This window comes from Abrus precatorius, unplaced genomic scaffold (genome assembly GCF_003935025.1).
Source record: "Abrus precatorius isolate BTA unplaced genomic scaffold, Abrus_2018 Scaffold11, whole genome shotgun sequence".
NCBI lineage: Eukaryota > Viridiplantae > Streptophyta > Magnoliopsida > Fabales > Fabaceae > Abrus > Abrus precatorius.
In genome coordinates this window covers 25,896,749-25,919,206 of record NW_020874303.1, presented here as the reverse complement: position 1 = coordinate 25,919,206, position 22,458 = coordinate 25,896,749, and the positions used below count along the sequence as shown (strand labels likewise).

At 30.1% G+C, this 22,458-nt stretch overlaps 2 protein-coding genes across 2 annotated transcripts; one reads left to right on the top strand and one right to left on the bottom strand.

Moving 5' to 3' along the window:
- Positions 1-2,451: 2,451 nt before the first annotated feature.
- LOC113856556 (E3 ubiquitin-protein ligase PUB23-like) lies at positions 2,452-3,663 on the bottom strand. Its single transcript, XM_027488415.1, has one exon. It carries the CDS (start codon positions 3,661-3,663, stop codon positions 2,452-2,454), a length of 1,212 nt encoding a protein of 403 aa, XP_027344216.1.
- Positions 3,664-19,533: 15,870 nt separating this feature from the next.
- Positions 19,534-21,362, top strand: LOC113855465 (protein FAF-like, chloroplastic). The gene is made up of 2 exons (XM_027487107.1): positions 19,534-19,656; positions 19,817-21,362. The coding sequence occupies exon 2, from the start codon at positions 19,856-19,858 to the stop codon at positions 21,209-21,211; it is 1,356 nt and encodes a 451-aa protein (XP_027342908.1). The 5' UTR covers positions 19,534-19,656; positions 19,817-19,855; the 3' UTR covers positions 21,212-21,362.
- Positions 21,363-22,458: the final 1,096 nt, after the last annotated feature.

Genomic DNA, 22,458 nt, shown 5'->3' with positions numbered 1-22,458 from the left:
TCACTTTTTATGTTTCCATATAGCATCAAACAATTTTGAACAATTTACAACATACAATTAAATGCTTAAAGAACTTTTAAAGTCAGGCCACTTTGGTGACTAACAACCTACCCTTAAAATTAAGTACTAAATTGTGAAGTTCTCATAATGATAATGGAATTTAAAATTAATTAACTTGAGAATTTAATCACTTTGGTGAGTAAAATTCACTTTGATGTAATTCTAAAATTATCTATATATTTTATGAATTATATTCCTTATTCTGCCGTAAAATTCCTATGCACGGCCGTGCTTTTACTTAATGCATGGTCGTGCTTCGATGAAGCAAGGCCATGCTAATTTCTGATGCATGCCTCTGCTTCCTGAAGCATAGCCGTGCTTCCTGAAGCATGGTCGTGCTTATAATTGATGCATGACCGTGCTTACAATATGCAAGGCCGTGCTTCGATGAAGCATGGTCGTGCTTGTTCCTGATGTGTGGCCTTGCTCCCTGATATATGGCCCTGCTCACTAATACATGACCCTGCTCATATTACAGATTCAAAATCCAATGTTTCTAGCTTCCAAAACCTTAGGGTTTTCAATTATTGAATCCAAAACTAGTATTCAACATCAAAATAATGTCAATCCATCATATAAAATACCTAGAGTTCATGTAATTTGGGAAAAACTTTAATGGAGAATCAACGAAATTCACAACCTAACTCTGATACTAACTGTTAAAATTTTCTTTAATCCATTATGTAATTTCCATTATGCAATGACTATTATGAAATTACCTTTTCCCTTTTTTTTGAGATCTTAAATTACGTTGCTCTCACAACAAAATATTTGGTTCTCATACAATTAAGGGTTTAGAGAGCACTAACCTGATCCATTGTTCCTTGATGTTACCTCTCTCTTTAATGTCGTTGATCCCTTGGTATTTTTTTTAACTCTTCCTTCCTCTTTCAGCTCTTCTCAGATGGTTGAGAGAAAGTTCCTTTCCTACGTTTACTGTGAGCTCACTCTGAGACCGTGAAAGTGAACAAATAGAGAATATTGTAACCCTCATTTAGTAACCGCTCTTTAATTTATATGAAGGGAGAGGGGAGGGTTTCCTTATAATTGTATTTACAATTATACCCTCAATGACTCTATATTTTATATTTAACCACCATTACATTAAATTATTAATTAGAGTCATGCTATAAGTTACATAGGCCACTATAATAAGATTATTAAAATAATCTAACATGCTAAACACATTTCATATCTAACAGTTACAATGTTAAGTGTATAAAATGATAAACTTAGCCCTAAAGCCATCAAGACCTATATATAGAAGAAATTCTTTGCCTCAGGTACATATTTTAACTCACTAGACCTTTATTCTGACCAAATTTCCTTATTTAAGTCTCCTAATGTTTCTTGTAAAATACTTTCTGTTTGATTGGAACATTGTGAGATCAACCTCAAATTACAAGTATCAAGTGTTCATATTTTCCTTGATACTTAGGTATTAATCTTTGATTTATTGGGCTGCTTCTTGCGCCTAGTTCTTATTAAAAGTGTATAAAAAGTGAACTATGAAAAATAAAAAATTAAATTAATTAAAAAGATTAATGACCAACAGAATTAATTTGAAAATTTAATTAATTTCAACTCATTGGTAATTAATAAAACAGAGCTTGTCATACCAAACCATGTATGCATCTATATGTTTGGCTAGATGCCTTAATTCAGAATTGTGGTAGATTGCTAGTAAAAGAAATAATTGACTAAATTTTCTTCTAATAACAATAGAAAAAAGGTTCGAGGGAGGGTAGATCGATGAGGTGAGTCTTGGACGGAAACTCGTAAGAACTCCACAGAAAATAAAGAGGAGGAAAGGATATATGGAGGGCATTATTAGGTAAGGTTTAAACCCATTACTTAAAAATGTAATTTTATTTGTACGTCAAATACCCTCTCTAATTCCCTACTTATCACCAGGCTTCAGAATATATAACCTTTCCAAAGGGATGGCAAAGTATTAATTAATACTGAATTATTTAAAATTGATTAGCATATGCCTATCCTCCTTTGTCTTATCTTCCAATACAGCATTAGGTAAGCTAGTATATACTTAAAAAGTCGAAAGCATCGTATTCAACAAAAAGCAGTAGTATCAACCAAAATCTAATTCCTATTTCAGTGAATTCACTCAACTTTGGAACTCTTTGCTATACTTTCGGATGTTCCTCAGATATACGGAATATGAAATTTATAAATGACAACTAAATACAATAAAGGCTATTGTAGTTTCAGGACTAATGTTTAACAAAAATTGATAAAAGGAAATTTTTTTCCTTCATGAGATTCATTTATATAACCCCAAAAATCCCTGGCACCAGACACTTTGACCATATGCATGTATACCAAAAAGAAAAAAGAAAGAAAGAAAAACTTATGAATTATGACCCAATTAGATCATGGATAAGATGATAGCAAAGGTACAGGAATACAGGGGGAATTCTTCCAAACCGAGGAGTGCAATTTGAGTATCTCCTTGGCCCTCTCCTTTGTCTTGAAACTGCTATCCACTTGAAGCACCAAACACAACTTGGACACAGCCCCAACTTGCAACATTTCATGAAGGGCTCTAGAATTGGCCGAATACCTACAAATTGAGGTCAAAATTCTAACCCCTCTATCACTGGCCACATGGGAAATCCTTAGAATTTTCTTGGACACAATGGCCACTCCTGCCCCATGGTTCAACAACTCTGCACGCCCTTCAGCACATCCACAAAGTTGATCCAAAGCTATTAGCATAAGTTCACATGCTCTTCTTTCCGAGGCATCAAGAAGGAGCTCAATGAGGACTGAAACTGCACCACCCTCCACTGCTTTGATCCTGTTTCTTCCCCATGGACAAAGCTCCACAATAAGCTTCAATGCAGCCTTTGAAGCCTGTTGTGAAATCTTATCACATAGCACTCTCATTATTTCCACAAACAGCACAGTTTTGACACTTATCAATTGGATTGGATCAGCTACCTCAAATGCTGATCTCAATAGCATGGTTGCATAAGCTCTAGATTGGTAGTTTCCAAGCCTCAAAACTTGAAACAGTGACTCAATAAACTGAATACCCTCGTTGTTTATAAGACTTTTAAGCTGAGCCTCAGAAAGATTCAAGTGAAACAGCACTTCAATAGCTGCTTCACTAAAAACAGTTGATGAATCTTCTTGTATATTGTTTTTCATGGTTGAAGCCAAGAACTCTATTGCTCCTGCAGACTCCAAACAGTTTTTGTTCCTTTGGCCCTCAAAAGCAATGGATCGAAGTCTTCGGAGGCATTTGAGTTGCTTCTCTGGGAACCTCTTTGCTTCAGAGAGGAGTTTCACAATGTGAGTTCTGTCAATGGGTGGTTTTGGAGTTGGAATGCGTTCAACTCCAAGTGAGGCATTCAGGGTGCACCAAGCTTGGATCAACCTGCGTAGAGTGTGGTTTGGTGTGAGATCAGTGTCTAATAGGCACTGCTTAGTAACAGGGCAAGTGTTGTTCTTGCATGAAAATAACCATCTCTCTATGTTTTCTCTATCGTAAGTGATTCCTGTGCAAACTGTTACAGGGTCTCTCATAAGTTGTAGGGAAATGGGGCAGAGAAAATGAGAAGGAATCTCAATTTCATCCATGTTTGAATGGATGGAATCTCCTAAATTATGTGTAGCTCAGAAAAAATGCAGTGGGTTGAAAAAGAAAAGTTAGATGAGAGGACACGAAAACCTTGAATATTAGTTAGGTGTAGAGAGTTGAATGAAGATAAGGACTCAAATTTGTGAGTTATGAAGTAGCTGGTTGAGGCACATTTAGTTGTGTCATGAAAATTGTGGAAGGGAAAGTACGAAATTTTATACAAGTTGTTCTAAACGATAAAGTCAACACACGGAAATTGAGAGAAGTGATGAGGGTGAATTAATTAGGACCTTTTCCGATGTTTCGGAAGGAGAAAAGGTGTATATGTTATATAGTATTAGTGACTTTCATTAGCTTCGATATGTGGGTGATATATAAATGATGAATTATAAATATAGAAGTTATTATAATAAGGTCTTGAGGGAGTAACGTCGGTGTAGCAAATTGCAAATAAAGCCTGATATAGAGGCTTTTGACTTCCACTTATACAATAAAGTATATAGGGATGCTTATTATTTTGTACTAGTATTATATTTCATCTCTGCGTAGACCTTAATGCTTGCATGGTTGTTGCCGACAACTTCTGATGAGGCTCATGCATTTTGCCATGATTGGATACCTTTCTCACGCTTTTCTCGGCTTCCTCCATTAATGCTTTCTTTGATTGTTTACTCGGAAACTTAATGACAACGTGTTGGGAGCTGCGAATTGCTTAGCTACGAGGGATTTTCTTATTGTTCTTGTTAGTAGTTGTTACTAGTTTCGTCCACCCTCATAACTCATTCACCTCTACGTTATCCATGTCCTAAATTTCTTAAATCCTTGCTCTTTTGCTTGCAAAAAATTAGATGGATGCAAGTACCCAAATAAAATAAAATAATGAGTTCAGATATGCATGCATGAGATACATGTTCACGGTGAATTTCAACGACAAGAAGAATAATTTTTTCTAATCTGCACAAGATAAAAAGTTTTATATAATAAATTTTTATAAAATATTACAGAATTTAATGTAATTAAATACATTAATAAAATTAAATATTATAAATTTTATTATATATAATTTTTAAATTTTTTTTTTTGGTATAAATCATTTTCTGCATTGTATCAATTGAAAACATAATTTTTTTGGTAATAAATTAACAATTTACCCCACATAATATAACTGATTGAAAGCAAGTCGTTATCAAATCTAAATTTGTCTAAAATTAATTGTTACGATTCATTGAATTATCATTTGTACCAGGAAATAAAATATTCATATTTCATACTCTATTAACACGAAAAAGTTTTTGTTCTTCATTTTGTAGTTTTCAAACCTGATGTGCCATTTTAGGCCCAACCCACTACCCTGGTGTCATTAAATGTGTGGCACTGGATGGCTCCAAACATAGTCAAAGACAAACATGTATACAAGACGGAGATAGTTATATAAAAAAGGTGTTTTCTTTGTACTTTTGTATATGTAACATGTACAACTAACTCTTGAATTTGGGCATTTATTTTCCTATCGCAAGGAAATGTGTTAATACACCGAACATACGCGCAGAAAACAAGTATCTGGGGGCGAAAATGAATACGTAACACACTGAAAGCACGCATGCCTGAAGAAAAAAATCGAAGAACTAAACATTATTATTTTGTATTTGGCAAGGTGATAGGCAGGGAAATACGCTAACTCCTGAACAGGGGTTATTAAGATCTTGAAAAAATTTTTTATATAGAGTCGCTTGCATTGATAGTACTATAAGAACTTTTTCTTACATTTCTACCCAAAAAACAAAAAAAAAAACTTTTCTTACACAATAACCCATCTTCTCTTCGAAAAAAGTAAAGAAACAAAGTATTGCTCGTAGTTAGTTTTTATTTATTTAAGAGTTTATAATATAAGTCAATTTTTAAGATCAGATCTAGATATCCATGTGCTACAAAATTATGATTATCCTCACTCACATGGCATTGGAAACTTCGAACCAATGGTGGACTAATACCATTTCAATGACGATTACCAGTTTCACACAATTACAAATAAAATTACGACTAAAATAATAAATAGATAAAACAGTTGGCTAAAATCTAATTGATCTATTCTAATGTGGTTTTACACTATAGTTTTTAAATTTTACTCGATTTTTCTTATGTTAAAAGAAGTTGAACTTTGATAACATTCATCGTAATAACCATTAGAGTGGATTAAATCAAAATTACCCCCGATAAGTCAAAATTAATTAAAGTGGATTAAATCGGAAATCCCATATGTTACTACTGGAAATTAGCTAAACTTAGGTGAAGGGAACAAATAGATCAGAAGGGTGCCGCAAAAGTAACTTAGAAAAATGAAAAGTGCCTTAACTAATTAATCTTATTATACAGAGCAGGTTTTTTTAGTTCTTTGTACCTTGTGTTTAGGTGATTTTATTTGATAGGTACGTTGAATAGCGTGATATTTGAAACCGTGAATGGTCAAAGAGGGCAGCGATTTTGCGAAGCTGAGGCCGAGGGAATGTAAAGAATTATATATTCCATTGCTGAATTTGGTGTGAGCTGTGTACCTCGTGATTGTAATGGCCAGAATTTCATTTTGTTATTATTTTATTGCAATGCAAACTAATGGTAGCAATAGCACTCTGTCAGAAGTTGGAACCTGCAGGTGACCAGGCCATGCGTATAAATCAGAAGGTTCATGATTCTTGGTATATAAATTCATATAAATTGGCTTCCTTATTTCTCTTATTGAGACCACTAATTAACAAATAAAATCATACATAATTCTTATTGTCCTATCTTTTCTACAACTAACCTTTTTCTGCCCACTTATAGCAAATTAATACAAAGCACAAAATTGTATATTTTTCACAATCAATTGAATTTATATTTTGTCACTCCAAAAAATTAAGTGAGGGTTGAGCTTATAATCTATCAAATGCTAGATCCTATTTTGCTCCACTCAACCAAGTCTTTGAAATATGTTATCGGTTATGTTTGATGACAGCTAAAAAAATTAGTTCAAAATAATTTTAGTTAAAGTTATTAAGTTAGTTTTTTAAATTTTAAAAGTTTGATAAAAATTTATTATTAAACTAGTTAATAAATGTAAAGTACCATAAAACTATAATTTTTTTAATATATTATCTATTTTGTAGAAAAAAATACTGTTAAATATTTATAGATTTAGGTTTGTTAATTAATTTTAAACTCTTGTTATTTTTTAATTGAAGATTAAAAAAACAATATAAATAATTAAAATACATGTTGTGAGATCGAAAGAAGAATTTTATTTAAATAGTACAATATTAAAAGAGGCTATAAATAATTAATTAAAACACTGACAGTGAAAGAATTATAATAAGATAGAAGTTATAAACTCACACACAGTTGAAAAATATTTATAGATTGGCCAAAATAATAGTATTTCATATATTTGCAGACTGATTTCGTTGATAAACTTGGGTGAACCATGCTGGATCACATCCATTCTAGCAGCTTTGTCATTGGTAGTACAAATTTAATTCTTGAATGCCATTACTAAGAACAGATCATACATTCACAACCATGCATTTTCTTCAAATCAGTTTGTGAAGAAAGCACTAATAAGTTAATTGCAATTTTATGTAAATAATTTCAACATTATCTGCATGTTGTCTTTACAGGAACATATCCAGACCATTCTTCTATTTTTATTTTTTTTTAGGTCATACTTGTCTTCATTTTTTTTTTTTGGTCAAAATTCATACGTGTCTATCCAATGTGTCGAGGCTTGGATACAGATTGGGCCGAAAGTTTATTATTGTATAGACTAAGCCCATAACTTGTTATTCTCATGACAAAAGGAAGACACTTGCTATTCTGGAAATCAATCCTATTGGTTTGGAATTTTCCGTCAACACAAGCTGTTTTCATTAAAAAGCTAAAAATTGTTATACACATTTATGACATAACCAAAAGCCCAAGCCTTAGCTGGAAGAAAATTTTCTATTATCTATAATTTCCACTAATCACGTAAATAAATAAATATATATATATATATATATATACACATGTACAGGGACATAATTTTTTTATATTAATATAAATTTAAAAAATTTTACCTTTAAATTAATTTTTTATTTAATTTATATCTAACGGATTATAATAATTTACTTTATTAACTGTTAAATACAAATTAAATAAAAGATTCAGATTGAGTGTGAAAATTTTTAAATTTATATTAATATAAAAAAAATTATTTCTCTCTTTTTATATATATATATATATAATAAAATTAATACGTAACATAATATGAGTAGTCGAAAGCTGATATATACTCCATACTCCAGAGCTCCCAATAATTTTTCCTTAACTGGAGCGAACCAAAATGGATTGATGCTTCAAGCAGAGTCCTTCCTTTCTCTCTAATCTGGATGGTCTTGGTTTAGTTTACTTCGCCACAATTTCTCACAACATCTTCATTATGTCTTGGGCTTATAACCAAGTAAATGATCCCATCAACAGACATACCCACTGGGAAAGTCAAAAACTATATCAAACTAAGTAAAGTAGATGTCTAATCTTAGCTTACCAATAAGTGAAGGGCTTTCATTCGTGAGAATGAGTCCTCTTACACAATATGAAATTTTAATTGTAAAATACATTTTTAATCTTTTAATGCTTTTCTTTTATTTTAGTTCTTATAATAATTTATTTATTTTTAAATATTCATTATCATTATTTATCGATGACGTGACTTAGATCTAATCATATCACATTTAAATAATTAATAGAATATAGGACTAAATATATGATATATTATTAATAAGTAATAATAAATATTATTTTAAAAAAATAAAAATTTCAGTAATTAAAATTAATGATTTAATATATATATAGAAATAAGAAATATTTATATAAAAATTTAAAATATGATTATTAATTTAGTCATATTTATATAAACTAAAAATATATAAAACTCTATATTCATTTTTTTATGAACTTAACAAGCATTTCTATCAAAATATATCAATATTTATATATACAGAAAAATATAGATACAAATTTTTCATGATAATATTCTATTTTAATTTTGATTTCTATATTAACATAAATTTTTTTATATTATTACGCAATATTTTTCTAAAAATCATGTAAAAATTCATTTTTAATTTAACAATATAGGATTCAATATTCGAAAAACTCACTGGTTGTCACAGTTTACGCGTCATAATTTATAATTTGGTTTAAGGTTAATCTAATGACAAGCACAAGAAGTGTTCAGATGTGAATAAAACTCTGGTATACGTGAACTTTGTGTTTCTAGGTATTGAGTGGCTCATCATGATGACAATCCCGTACATTATTAAAAACACAGAGAGAAAAAACAGTATAGTAGCATTCAAAAATTTCTTTCAAGATTGAATCTTTACATTGAAACAAGTATCGGCGAACCCTAATTAGGAGGACAGGTATCCGACCACGAATCTGCTCGCGTCCTCATTTTGCTCTCCACACAGTTTTACACCCACCAATATCCCACCCTTAACTTTTTGCCATTTCCTTTGGTCCCTTGTCCAAGTCGATTTCCATCTTCTTCCTAATCAATACATCATTTCATGACTCCATTGTTTCTTTCGAATAATTCTTCGCGGAGACATATATATGATAGATTCAAGATTTTGTTAGATTTTGCTGTGGACAACTGGTCATATCCACCACCATTTTAGCTACTAAGATAGTACAACATCATGATATATTGGAATCTGGTACGTCCTAATTGTTATCATTCGGTGCAAAATCCACGTTGTATATTATAGCGATAATAATTTGTTTGAGCCACAAATTTCTTTTTTCGGTTTGCTTTTTCTCTTTAATAATTAATTTCACATACAAGGCTATGAATTATGATAGCTAACTGAACCATATGTTTTTAGTTACCCCAAAAAGTAAAAACAAACAAAAAAAGTTCGGTAAGGGCATTCATTCTTAATGTCGGCCACCTTTTCTGTATAAAGATGTTCATATATATATATATATGTAACAAAATTACTGTACGTAAGTGAATTTGGTGCATCTCTGTACCCACGAAGTGGATGCAGACCCACGTAAAAGGGTAGACATAGGTATAGCATCCTTGCATGTTAAACTTTTGGATGACATTTATATAATATTTTCTATTCTTAGAATATATATATATATATATATATATATATATATATATATATGATTGGATGCAAGTAGTACAAATGATCCGTTGAGGTAAACTGTTGGTATTGAATTAAAACAAAACTGAACTGAACTTTAAAAATTGATCAAAATTCAACTTCTTGTCGTTATTATTTCTTATTAATTGATTGGATTTTAAATTTTATTTTTTCAATCAAGCTGAACAGATTATAATGATGATGATGATGATGGACCAAAAAATATTATTATTAAAATCAAATAACCATTTTATCATCATCTAAACCCTAACCCGAACCTCAATGTCTCATTTTGTCCCATGATTCCACTTTCTATGTCGTTCTCTTGATTCAATCTCTCTCACCACTTCACAACCCTATTACTAGCTATATCCACCACCATTCTGACCATCACGCTCATTGTCACTATGAACTTAAATCTTCCTCAACAATTGCATTGAACACGAGTAAAAACTAAATTATAAAAGACAAATAAACTTTAATAGACAGATAAGATCATAAGTCCCGATAATTGCACATCTACTAGCTAATTGTAAAGGGAAGAAATACAAGAATAAAATTGAAAAATATAATAAATAGTGTGATAAAAAAAACAAAATTAAAAATTAGATATAATAATATGATAATTACTTTTTTTTTTCATTACCCTAGTGTAATAGAAGGGAGCCTTGCCCTTGAGGGCTGTCATGGCACATCACCGACCGCATCTCAATTGTTGAAACACTCGTCTATCCACAAATCATCATCATTGCCCTAGCTTAGCTACAAATGTCGTAGTTCATGTTTATGCTACTATTCATCTTAAAGTCCTGAGCCTGATTTCTGTTTCTTAGCTACCTGGGTATTTGTTTCTCTCCAATGTTTTTTATTTTCAGCGAATCATATATGTATAAAAATATGATTTTTTGTTTTGAAAAACTACAAAAATATAAAGTTTGAAAATTGTCAAATTTTAGTGTAAGTATCAAAAAAGTTATAAAGTATTAAAAATCGTTAATAGCAATTTTTTTAAAATAATATTAAAAAATAAAATAAAATCAAAAGTCGCTAATGATTTATAAAATAATAATTAAATATATAAGAAGCACAAAAAAAAAATAAAAAGTTACTATTAGCGATTTTTGATAAAAAAAATTATATTTCTGTGATTTTCTAAGAAATTTATATTTTTTGAATTTTGAAAAAAAAACTATAAATTAAATAAAAACCTATTTTCACCTCCTTATTTATTTCCTCTTTTGATTTTATAGAATGAGATTTCATACTTTTTCTGTTTGCTATGTTGATACCTTTTTCTTTATTATGAGAAAAAAAAAAAAGTTTCACAACCACTAAGTGAAGGGAAAAAAGAGAAAATTATAATTATAATAGATGATACGATATAAAACAATACTCATTTTTTATTTGTGATAGTAGAAAGGTTCTGTTTAAAGGCAGTTTGTTACTGTGCAACAGCCCAAACTTATCTGCTCCCTAGGTTTGTGCGCGGAATACAGGGAATGGCTTGTATGATGCAAGAGCTTGGGGAGGAACTATGGATCAATTACCTTACGTGGGAAAGAGTAATTCTTGAGTTAGCACAATATTATTTGTAAATAGTACAAATCAATCATATTAGAATAATTTTAATATTAATCTTAGTATAGAATTTTAAATATTTTAAAAAATGAATAAATATATATTGTTATTTAATTAAAAACCATTCATTTTTATAATCATTATTTTAGAAAATATATTTAAACTAATTTTTAACTAATGGACAGTATAAACAAATTATAATGAAGATATATTAATGATAAAGTCATATTTAAATACATCTTTAACTTTTAATTAACTGTATTGTGTTCATGTAAGAATTATTCAGCGCAAAATAATGCTAAAAAGGAAAAGCAAATAAAGAAAAATATAAAGGAAATACCGAAAGTTGCTGGTATTGTTACCACAGATGGATTAGATATTGAATATTATCCACTCTCTGTTTTTTCTGTGTATAGGTGTGTGCGAGTGGGAATTAGGGACAGAACCATATGCTCTCCCATTACAAATTTTCCATAACGATTGGTCTCCCTTTTTATGACAATTGTTTATAAGGGAATGCAAAGCAGAGGCCTCTGTGGCTAAAGCCTTCATGCCCTTTATTATGTGGCTCTTTCTTGTTGGCCGCTTGCTTCAATGGTCTTGCCACTCACAAGTGCCATCTTACGCAGTACGTATTTATATTAATACAGTCGAGATAATTTCATAAAAAATGAGTTATACATATTCTTCGTAAAATGGACGGTTGACTTCTGTTTTTTTTTTTTTTGGTCCATGAAATAATTGTTGAGACAAAGAGGATCTATTCATTCTTGATTTAAATTAAGTACATGTGAAATTTAGTTTTTTTACTTAACTTTATATCTTTTCATTAAATGTAAAAAATTTAATGTGTTAAGAATAAGATATTTGATATTTTAAATTAATTCTACAGAGGAGTGTTTAATTATTTTCTAATATGAACATTAACATATATGCAAAGATAGTGTGTGTGTGTGTGTGGTTTAGTGCAATTCACATAAGCCCAAAGTCAACGGAATTCGTGAGAAGTGATGTTGATACTCTTGAAATTGAGAATAAGAGAGTGATTTTTTGTATTCAATAACGTAACAATAAATAATAAATTCTGTATTTCACATAATTAATATCGTTGGTTGATTATATAAGATTTGGACGATATATAAATATAATATTATAATTATCTCATGAGATATTATCTAACATGACTTAATCGTGAATAATTCTAGACTCTCGAGGTGAAAAGTATGACTCCCTAACTATCTACATAAGTTACCTTAAATTTTAGGTCTTCTCAAATTAATCCAGATCTATACATGTGTAAATGTGTAGTAAGATCAACTGCCAAATATATACACTTCATAAAAATTTAGGTGTTCAAAATCAAAGTCTAGGTCAAACACTATGCTGTTTCCGACCTTAAATATAGGTTAAAGGATTGGTGAAAAGTTTCCAAAGGTCAATTAAGCATTGTTTCCAGCTTAGGTCCACAATGATGCATGTTAATCCAATGCCTATGAGGTTTAAGAAAGATAGCTTTTAGGTTGACGGAATCCATAAAATAAAATATAATCCAGTTATTACCAATGATGTTAATTACCGAATACATGGTTACTGATTAGTTGATCAGACCATTTTGTTAGCGCCACAAACTTTCATATTCTTGTGAATATGTAATAGAGGCTAAACTGGTTATGCTTATGCAAACATGATAGCTCAAAGTTGCTATCCATTTCATTTCTATAATGATATACAAGGAATAACTTAAAAAGTAAAATTCGAAATCCTACAATGTAAAAATTTATAAAATGCAGCAAGTCAAGCCCAAATTCATCTGTTCCATACAATACACGTTAAATGAGATTCTAATATAAATTAAATGCCTAGGCTCCATCTCCATAGCATTGGAGTTTCAATTCGCACCTATCTAGCATTCTAGCTACGTCACTTTCGTTAGGAATTCAATCCGTCCCTTCATTTTGATTACCACACATTTTGTCAATCAACCAACCGACCATTTAGTGTTTTATTTGTTAAAATAAATCAAACTTTAAACTTTTTTCCATCTTCTTTATATGTAATACAATATTAAAAAAAGTCGGGTAAAACGACAAACTTATTTTCCATGTTCCAAATGTTTTAAATATATATATACTTACTAACGCTAAGATTTTCGTTAACTATTTCATGATTGTATGTGTTTCCGAAAATAATTATTCAAGCTGCAAATTTGAATTAGACGTGAGTTACTTTGGCCAAACCCTGGACAACCAAATGAAGCACTATCGACTCCTTTTCTAATGATATTCCCAACTCCATCCAAAATTCTCCTATGAAGTGTCATGTCAGTGTTGTCTTTAGTTATTCCTTTAATTGAACGAATATCCAACTATATTTAATTAATTAACTCTCCATTTACCTTAAAGTTTGCAATTAAATTAAATCTTTTGCTACCATCTTCCCACCGCCTATTTCCCCTTAATATATTATTTAAAAATCTTTCAATCACAAATCTCACACTTTGCTTGGCACTGGATTCTCATCAGGAGCTTATGAAATTATATGCCATACGCAACTTTCTTCCACTAAATTCATATTTGTTCGATGAAAAGAGAAGACTACTAGAGAGATTGCGAAAGAGATGGTGTAGTGGTGTTTTCATGACCTTCGAGTGGTGCTGTCTGGATTCTAATTCTGAGGACAGTGCCAGGTGGTAGTTATTCACATAATTCCTTTTTTTACAATACACTTCTTCAAGCATGCATACTGTGGTACACGGCTCTAATATTAATAAGAGTGTTCTACATTCTGGGTTGTTTGAAGAAAAAGTTTGAACACATAATTACATAATCTATGAATTATGCCTTTTCACAATTTCGTATTTGACTTGTTCAAAACTTTACCATTTGTTTGAAGAAGTTAATTAACATCTGCATTACTAGTTAATTGTGCATATAATTTACTGTCTAATTATATGTTATTACCATGATACTATTACAAAACTGTTGATGGGAGTCTAGCCAAGTGATTCATTTCAGACTTCTTTATTACCGAAGTACGTTCCTATTTCCTGCTCGCACCCCCATTCGATCGGAATGTGATTCTATCTCTCTTTTGTTGTTTTAAAAGGATAGACTATCAGAATTTGGAAGGGCTTTTAGATGATGCGAAGCTTAAACTCCATCAAACGTGCTTGATCGTCCGAATATGGAACCCAACTTATACTGCAATCTATCAATTTTATAGTCACCCTTCCTTTAGGGGGCAGTGAATAAGGGTTTTAGATTTACTTCGTTATTGTGACTTTTTGCAATGGGAATTGATCGTGTGTAGACTCCTTAAAATCACGCCCATTAAATCCGTATTACGAAAGTTGACCTCAATTTCATTAATATAAACGCCTAATTTTATTATAAATAAACCGTTCAAATTTGAAATTGTTTTAAATTTCTTACAAGTGTATATTCTTTCAATATTAATAAATGAAAAAATTACTTCTTTTTGTGTTTTATTAAAATGTATTTCTCTTTTCTTCACAATTTTCTAAATGAAAGAATATTAATAAAATAATATTGGAAGATATATCATTACACTAAAATTGGTCAACTACCATGCAAGCCCCTCACTAGAACGTTTGTGTTTGATTAAGGAAATCCATTTCTTAGAAATATAAAAGTAATTGTTTCAACGCTAAACTAGACCAGTATTTGATTCGTTTACGATATTTGGTATATTTTGTAGCGTATTGTTCCGTACTCCGCTTTGAAATATTGATCAACGTCGATCAATAACTTTTTGTGTGTATTATTATGTGGTGCGTACGTATTCGTTGCATTATATCTTCGTAATAGTATTTATTCATCACACGACTTTCCACAAGCACGGAGACGAATTTCCCAAATAAATGCAAAATACAGTGACAAAAAAGAGCGAAAGACAAATGAGGCAAGTCCTGTATTCAAAAGGATCTCCATAAAAGCAAGACGTGACGCATGTTCATTCGTTTCCACATACATTATTCCTTGTAATTAAACTAAGTTAGTTTAAAATTAAAATAGATATAAGTGTCGGATTCTCTCTGAGACAATGGCATTGGGGGTTTCTAGCCGCCCAATCATATTGGCCTCTCCCAAAGTTGATTCCTTTGCTTCCTTCTTAGGCCACTTTCACTCAATAATGTTACTTTATGACTTACTTAATTGGTGATAACTTTTTTTTAATATGGTATATTTAATTATTATTATTATTATTATTATTATTATTATTATTATTATCAATTTTTATTTTTATTTAAATTTAAGTTTTTATCATTTTATTTATTGAAAAATGAAAAAAAGGTATTTAATAAATTTTAATTTTTAATGAAAATTACTAAAATCTTCTAAAAGTACTTTATAAAAAAAATTGTAAAAAAATATCATTTTTGTGAATCGTTGGCATGATTTTTCTCTTTTTGAGTATGGTTATATACAGTCCTAATTAGTGGACTTTTCTTTTCATAGTCTCATAGTGTTTCATTTGTGAATAACTTTGTGCATTAAATATATATATATATATATATATATATGTATTTTTAATATTATAACTTAACATAAAAGTAATCCTTCTTTATTTTAAGAATTTCAATTTATAAAATTATGTTCAATGTTATAAACTTTGCTAACCAGAATTATTCATGTTAACAAGCGTAGAAATATTAATCATACCTTAAGTGTTAGTTCATTAGGAGGTGATCAAAATTTTAAATTCATTTTTAATGTTGATGAGAGTGTTTGGAGGGAGCTTAAGAGTTTATTTTGGTACTCTTATTAAAAATAAAGATAAAAATTGAATTAAAGGAGATTTTGTATTCATTGACATTTTGAACAATAATCATGCTAAACTTGTAACCATGTATATTTCAGGAGTTGAAAATAGTTTGAAATCTAAATATCATACACTCTTGTATTCCTTTAACAAAACAAATGTCATAAACCTTATTATGAAAATTATTTCACCTTTTCATGAGCATACTAATTTTATTTAAGTTACAAAAGAGTGACTAAAAAAAGACTAATAAATCACCATCAAACACATCATGTATGAAAACAACACATATGCTAATTTTTTTAACTAAGCTGAGAGTTTTTTCATATTGTAATTTTGAATATTAAATTTCTCCTTTTAAAAATTTAAGATTACATCTTTTAGTTGATGTTCAAGAAGTCTCATGTTTGATATTGTAATTTTTTTTTGTTTATTTTTTTACTTCCCTCTACCGATATATATATATATATATATAATATTAATTATAAAAACTAATCAAACAATTAGTACTAATTAAATAATCTTATTAACATTAGTTCTTAAAATTAATTTTAAGTAATTGAAAATAACATATTTTATTAAAAGAATATATATTATATAAAAAAATATTTTATTTTTTTATAATTTTTTCATCTAGTCTCTTAAAATTAATCATAAAATTTTTTTGTTAACAAAATTGTTAATTAAAAATGCAACATCTACCTCAAGTAGAAAAATTCAATGATATTTAAATCCTAGTTATCAAACATAAAAAATTCAATTCAATTCAAATATGTTAATAAAAAAATTAATTACAAAACATAATATAATATTTTGGTACTTAATAATGAATTTTCTCTTATTAAAAATATAAAAACAAACTCATGAAATATAAGACAACTAGTTCAAAAGAAATATGCGCGAAAAGTGTAATTTGTTATCAACTTATTTATATTATATATTATATATAAGTATAATACTAGTTTTTTTTTAATTGGGTACACTTGGGTATGAAATAATATAACTTTTAAACTATAAAAAATTATATATGTATATATATGACTTTTCTAGCTACTTATTTTAGGTGTGGTGCTAATGATGAATCTATAATGAATGTTTGTGTAATTATTTCTATGCTAGAACGGTTTAAGATTATTTTATCTTTATTGATCAATAGGTTTAGTTATTTTCTATTGGTCTTAGTTTGTCATATTGACTTTATGATAATTTATCCAATTCTTATTTTAGAAAATTTTCTAATTGGCAAACTTTTTAGTTTTATTAGTTGACATTTATGAAAAGATATGAATGTTTTTGTCTTTCATAATTGTTCTATTTAAGTTCCTACTTTCATTCAAAAGATAATATGTGATGCTAAGTACATTGAATTTTATTGTAAGAACAAACAACTCTCCTTCTTGACGATAGTCATGGACCAAACCAAGATCAAGTGGTGGCTTTATCAGAGATTGGAAGGAAAACTTTGTGGTTGGATTTCATAGCTCTTTGCTTCCTGCACTTGGACCAGAGCTTCAGGGCATTTATTATGGAATTCAATTATTTATGCAATATACTGATATGAACCTTTATTAGATTGAAACTAATTTTCATAAAGCTTTTAGAAGTATTCAATAGATTCAAAACAACTCTCATTCCTTATTTCATGTAATCTATAAGGTTAAGGATAATATTAAACTTATAAAGCATATTAGATTGGACCATATATTTATGGAAACTAATTAATGAGCTGATAGATTAAATAAAATTGACTTAAAATCTCTTTTCCTTTTGTTTTTCTTCTTCCTCGTTAGATATAAGCATATATTAAACGTTATGCTTTATGTTTTATGCACAAATATATATATATAAATATATATATATATATATATATATATATATATAGGGGTAGGATCTTCTTACACTGGTGTAAGTTTAAAAATTTTTACTCATAATCTGAGCCTTTTATCTAACTTAAATCTAATGGGTTATAATTTATTACTTCATTGACTATTAAATTTAAGTTAAATGAAAGACTCAGATTTAGTATAAGAGTTTTTAAATTTATACTAGTGTAAGAAGATCCTTCCCCATATATATAACTTTTTATTCCAATGTAAGTTTAAAAATTCTTACACTCAATCTGAGCCTTTCATTTAACTTATATCTAACGGGTTATAATTTATTACTTCACTGACCATTGAATATAAGTTAAATGAAAGGTTTAGATTAGATGTAAAAATTTTTAAACTTACACTGGTGTAAGAAAATCTTTCTCCTATATATATATATTTGTGCATAAAACATGGCATGGCATACTTTGATAAATAATTTTATAAAAACATTATTTTGTTTCTATTAACATAACTTTTTAGGTTTTATTTTAATCATGCAAAAATAATACTTTTTATTAAAAAATAAATTATTTATTATACGGTTATAATTTTTATGTAATAAATATTTACTTTCTTAACAAATTTTTACCACTTTTAAATACTTAAAATTTAATATTAATACTTTCCATTTTATTTTGGTCAAAATTACAAATGTATAACCTTTTTTTAACCCCTCAAAAAAATTTTTTAGTATTACCCTACTTGGATGATATTTTCTACTAGTTTTTAACTAAAATTTTTTAATACTTGAACAAAAATAATAATTAAATTATTTTCTCATTAGATAAAATCAATTACATAAATTATTTAAAATCATAAATATATTTTGTATGGAGTCAAAAAAATATATTATTTATCTTAAAATCTCTAATAATTTAAGAATAAAAAATTCTCAATAGCTCGACATAGTTTTCTTTATTCCTCTTTCTATTTTTAACTATTGGACTATCATCCATCAGTCAACCTCTCTTAATATTACTATTACCAATTTTTTACACACATGACCAAATTATTTGAAACAGTTATTATTTAAGATACTAGGACACTCTCTCTGTATTAGAGAATTGTTTAAATTAAATTAATCAAATGATCCTAATTTTATTTATATTAATTACATCCATACATTCATATAATAGTTTATTATTTTATTTTATATCACATCACATCATCTATCCCGTACATTCTTTATTTATTTATTTTTTCATGTCACTGTTATAACAGTCAACATATTATTTGAGAAAAAAAAGCCAATGTGAACCAATAAGAGTCCTCCCTCGTAATATTCAAACCCTATTTTGATTGCATGTAACCTTTCTACAAAACGAGAAAAAAAATAGAAATAAACAAGAAACCAATAAAGGGCACTTTTTCATGGTGGCGTAGGAGATACGGTTATAGAAGCTTTTTGGCAGTGGCACACTACAAATACCCCCCATTTCCCCTACTTGCATTACCATCAACAACACCCATTCCTCTAACACATCATCTGAATCCTCATAACAACCCTCACCCTTTCTTCCCCCTTTGCAACTTGCACTCCCATTGGTCTCCAAGTAGACCTGTGTTGAGTGCTCCAGTGTTGCCTCAGGTAATTTAATTAAACTTTCCCTTTATTTTATTTTTTTAAAAAAGATCACATGCATGTACCAAACTATGCTTTGTAACTTGAAATTCTGTTAAATACCAACTTCTCAGGTTATACATTTTTTACACTTTACTAAAATTTTTGCTTACTTAATTGTTTGCAGCTAAAGCAAGTGTTTGTGCTTGTCTTTGTGGTGTTGGAGATGTCAACTTGTATGAGTAAGAGAATAGAGGAAGAGAGTATGGTGATGCAGAAGCAGGGCATTGTCACCATTTTGGTCTCTAACTACGATGTTGCTCCCACTTCTCTGAGACGAACACTATCAGCAGACATGTCTTCCAAGACATGGCTTTCTCAAAACGGGTTATCTCCCATGAAAAAGACTGTTTCCTCAGAAGAACTCTCTCACTCACAGTCACTCCAAAAATTAACTGTTGCTGCTGACTCATCTTCCTCGTCTGAAGGAGAAGATGAGTACGAAGAAATGAAGCGAGAACGGTTCCAAATTTGGCAGGAACCGGAACAGTTTGATATGTGGAGCTCAATTTTGTCCCACAAAGAGGAAACCTCCAAAGTAACAACAACAACAACGACGACCCCTTATGTTCACCCTCTTGTGAGAAGGTCAAAAAGCTGTTTGAGTGAAAAGAGTTTGGAGATATGCACCGAGAGTCTTGGATCCGAGACTGGCTCAGATGCGTTCTCTTCTTATCCACCATCTGAGACAGGGGATTCAGAGGAAGAAGAAGAAGAAGTAACAGTGCATAGCACACACGAAGAAGAGTTTCTTGTGCCCAAATATAATTATGCTGCTAAGAAGTCTTTGCCTCGTTGTTTCCCCCCTCCACTCTCTTCTCTCTCTCCTCAACATGGTCCTTCACTCCACATGCAATCCCACCGTGACAATGGAAGATTATTCCTACAAGCTGTTTGCGTTCCTTCACACAAAAATTTTTGTGCACAACGCCAAGATGGTCGCTTAATCCTCACCTTTTCTAGGAATCCTAATGAGGAAGAAGAAGAGAAAGATGTAGCGGAGGAGTTGGAGGAAGAGTTTGATCATGAGGCAGAGCAAGTTGAGAGGGGGATGAAGCAAGCAACTATATTGTCTAGTGGGATTTCAAATGTTCATAGGTTAGCTTTAATGATGAATAAACCAATTGGGTTAGTTAACACTAGTTGGAGTCAAAGATGGTCTGAGAAGTTCAACGATGTGACCAATTTTAAGGATGTTAATGTGGTCCAACATAGTCCACTGCCACCTAGGCCAAGGGCTAGGTTAATTCATTCCTCACCAGCTTCGGGTTCTTTTAATGCTTATGAATACTACTGGCGGACCAAGCCCAAAGCCCAAGCTACTTCTGTTCCAAGCCCATTTACCATTCACCAGAAAAACTACTCATCCTTGGAGAACCATAGTAATCAAACTTCAAATGACCAACAAGAGTTGCGGGTTTTGAGAGGGAAAAAGGGTGATTACTTGGTTCACAATTTGAAAAATTGCAAGGATTCTAGAAGGTCTTTTCTTTTCTGGGAGCCGTATTGCATTGCTACTTGACCTGAGTCACAAATTCGGCCACATTAATTGCTAATCCAAAACTTGTTACCCACATATTGTTTATTACTATTTAATAAATCATTTTCTCTCTTATACCCAGTTCCCACTCATTCAGGGAGCTGGTCAAATAATTGAAAATGGAGAGGGAGAGAGGGACATCAAGAGAGAAGACTTTAATTGTAAAATCATAGAAATTACTTGAATAGTGTCATATGTGTATATATATATATATATTATTATTATATTTATCCGTACGTCTTTGCTGTTAACAGTTACATAACATAATCAAAGTTCATCTTTGACAAGGTTGACTGTCTTGTCCTCTCTAAATTATCATGGTTTCTTTTCAAGCTTCTTACTTTTGTAATCTAAGCCAATGGGGTTTCAGAATGGGTCGTACACGACCTAACTGGTCTTATATTTTGGGAACACCACGATCCATCCCTGATTTTTTTTCCTCTCGTCCTCAGTTTAAGTCAAAACAGTGGCTTTAATATGCTTGGCTAAAAATATATACAAGTCATGAATAAATTAGGAAAATGTTAACGAATATTTTTTGGTATCTGGTTGAAAAATACAATGAAAAAACGTATATGAAAAAGTATTATCAACTATCCAATAGTGATTTTTAATACCATAATTTTAATTTTTTATTAAATTTTTAATCAGAGCAATATTAGTTAAGAGGTCTATATTTTATTATTAATTTCTCAAACGTGTCTTATGTAAAGTTAATTATTGCCAACGTACCTTGCAACATCACTTTATGATATGAATAAAAACGGAATACAATGAAAGAGAGGACGGTGACAACATCAACAACTTTTGATTGAGTTAGATTTTAGCTGCAAATTTCCGTCGTTGGTGAAGACAAATGACCAATAGTAGTAATACAATTTTAGCAATAACCAATCCGCAAAGAGTGATTTTGCTTTCAAAAAGTTAGGGGTGTCATTGTCACACACGCATGTCTATTATTATTATTTTCAAAATAATTTTTATCAAAATAATTTTTTTCTTATAACTATGTAATAATAAAGATATTTTATATAAAATATTAAATTAGTATAACAATAGACATTCTCCTAATGGTTCTCAGTAGCATTGCAAGTTTCACGTGTGCACCTGATTACTACTGCTCCAGTTATTCTAGCAAACTGCGCTTTTTTTTTTCGGCTTCGTTGCTTTTTAACTTTTATTCGAGTGGGCTTGAAATTTGATTGAACTGAATCACCACTAATTATTGT

Bases quoted from the DNA above. Each gene is read 5' to 3' on its own strand.
- LOC113856556 (XM_027488415.1), bottom strand. From the start codon at position 3,663: ATGGATGAAATTGAGATTCCTTCTCATTTTCTCTGCCCCATTTCCCTA.
- LOC113855465 (XM_027487107.1), top strand. From the start codon at position 19,856: ATGTCAACTTGTATGAGTAAGAGAATAGAGGAAGAGAGTATGGTGATG.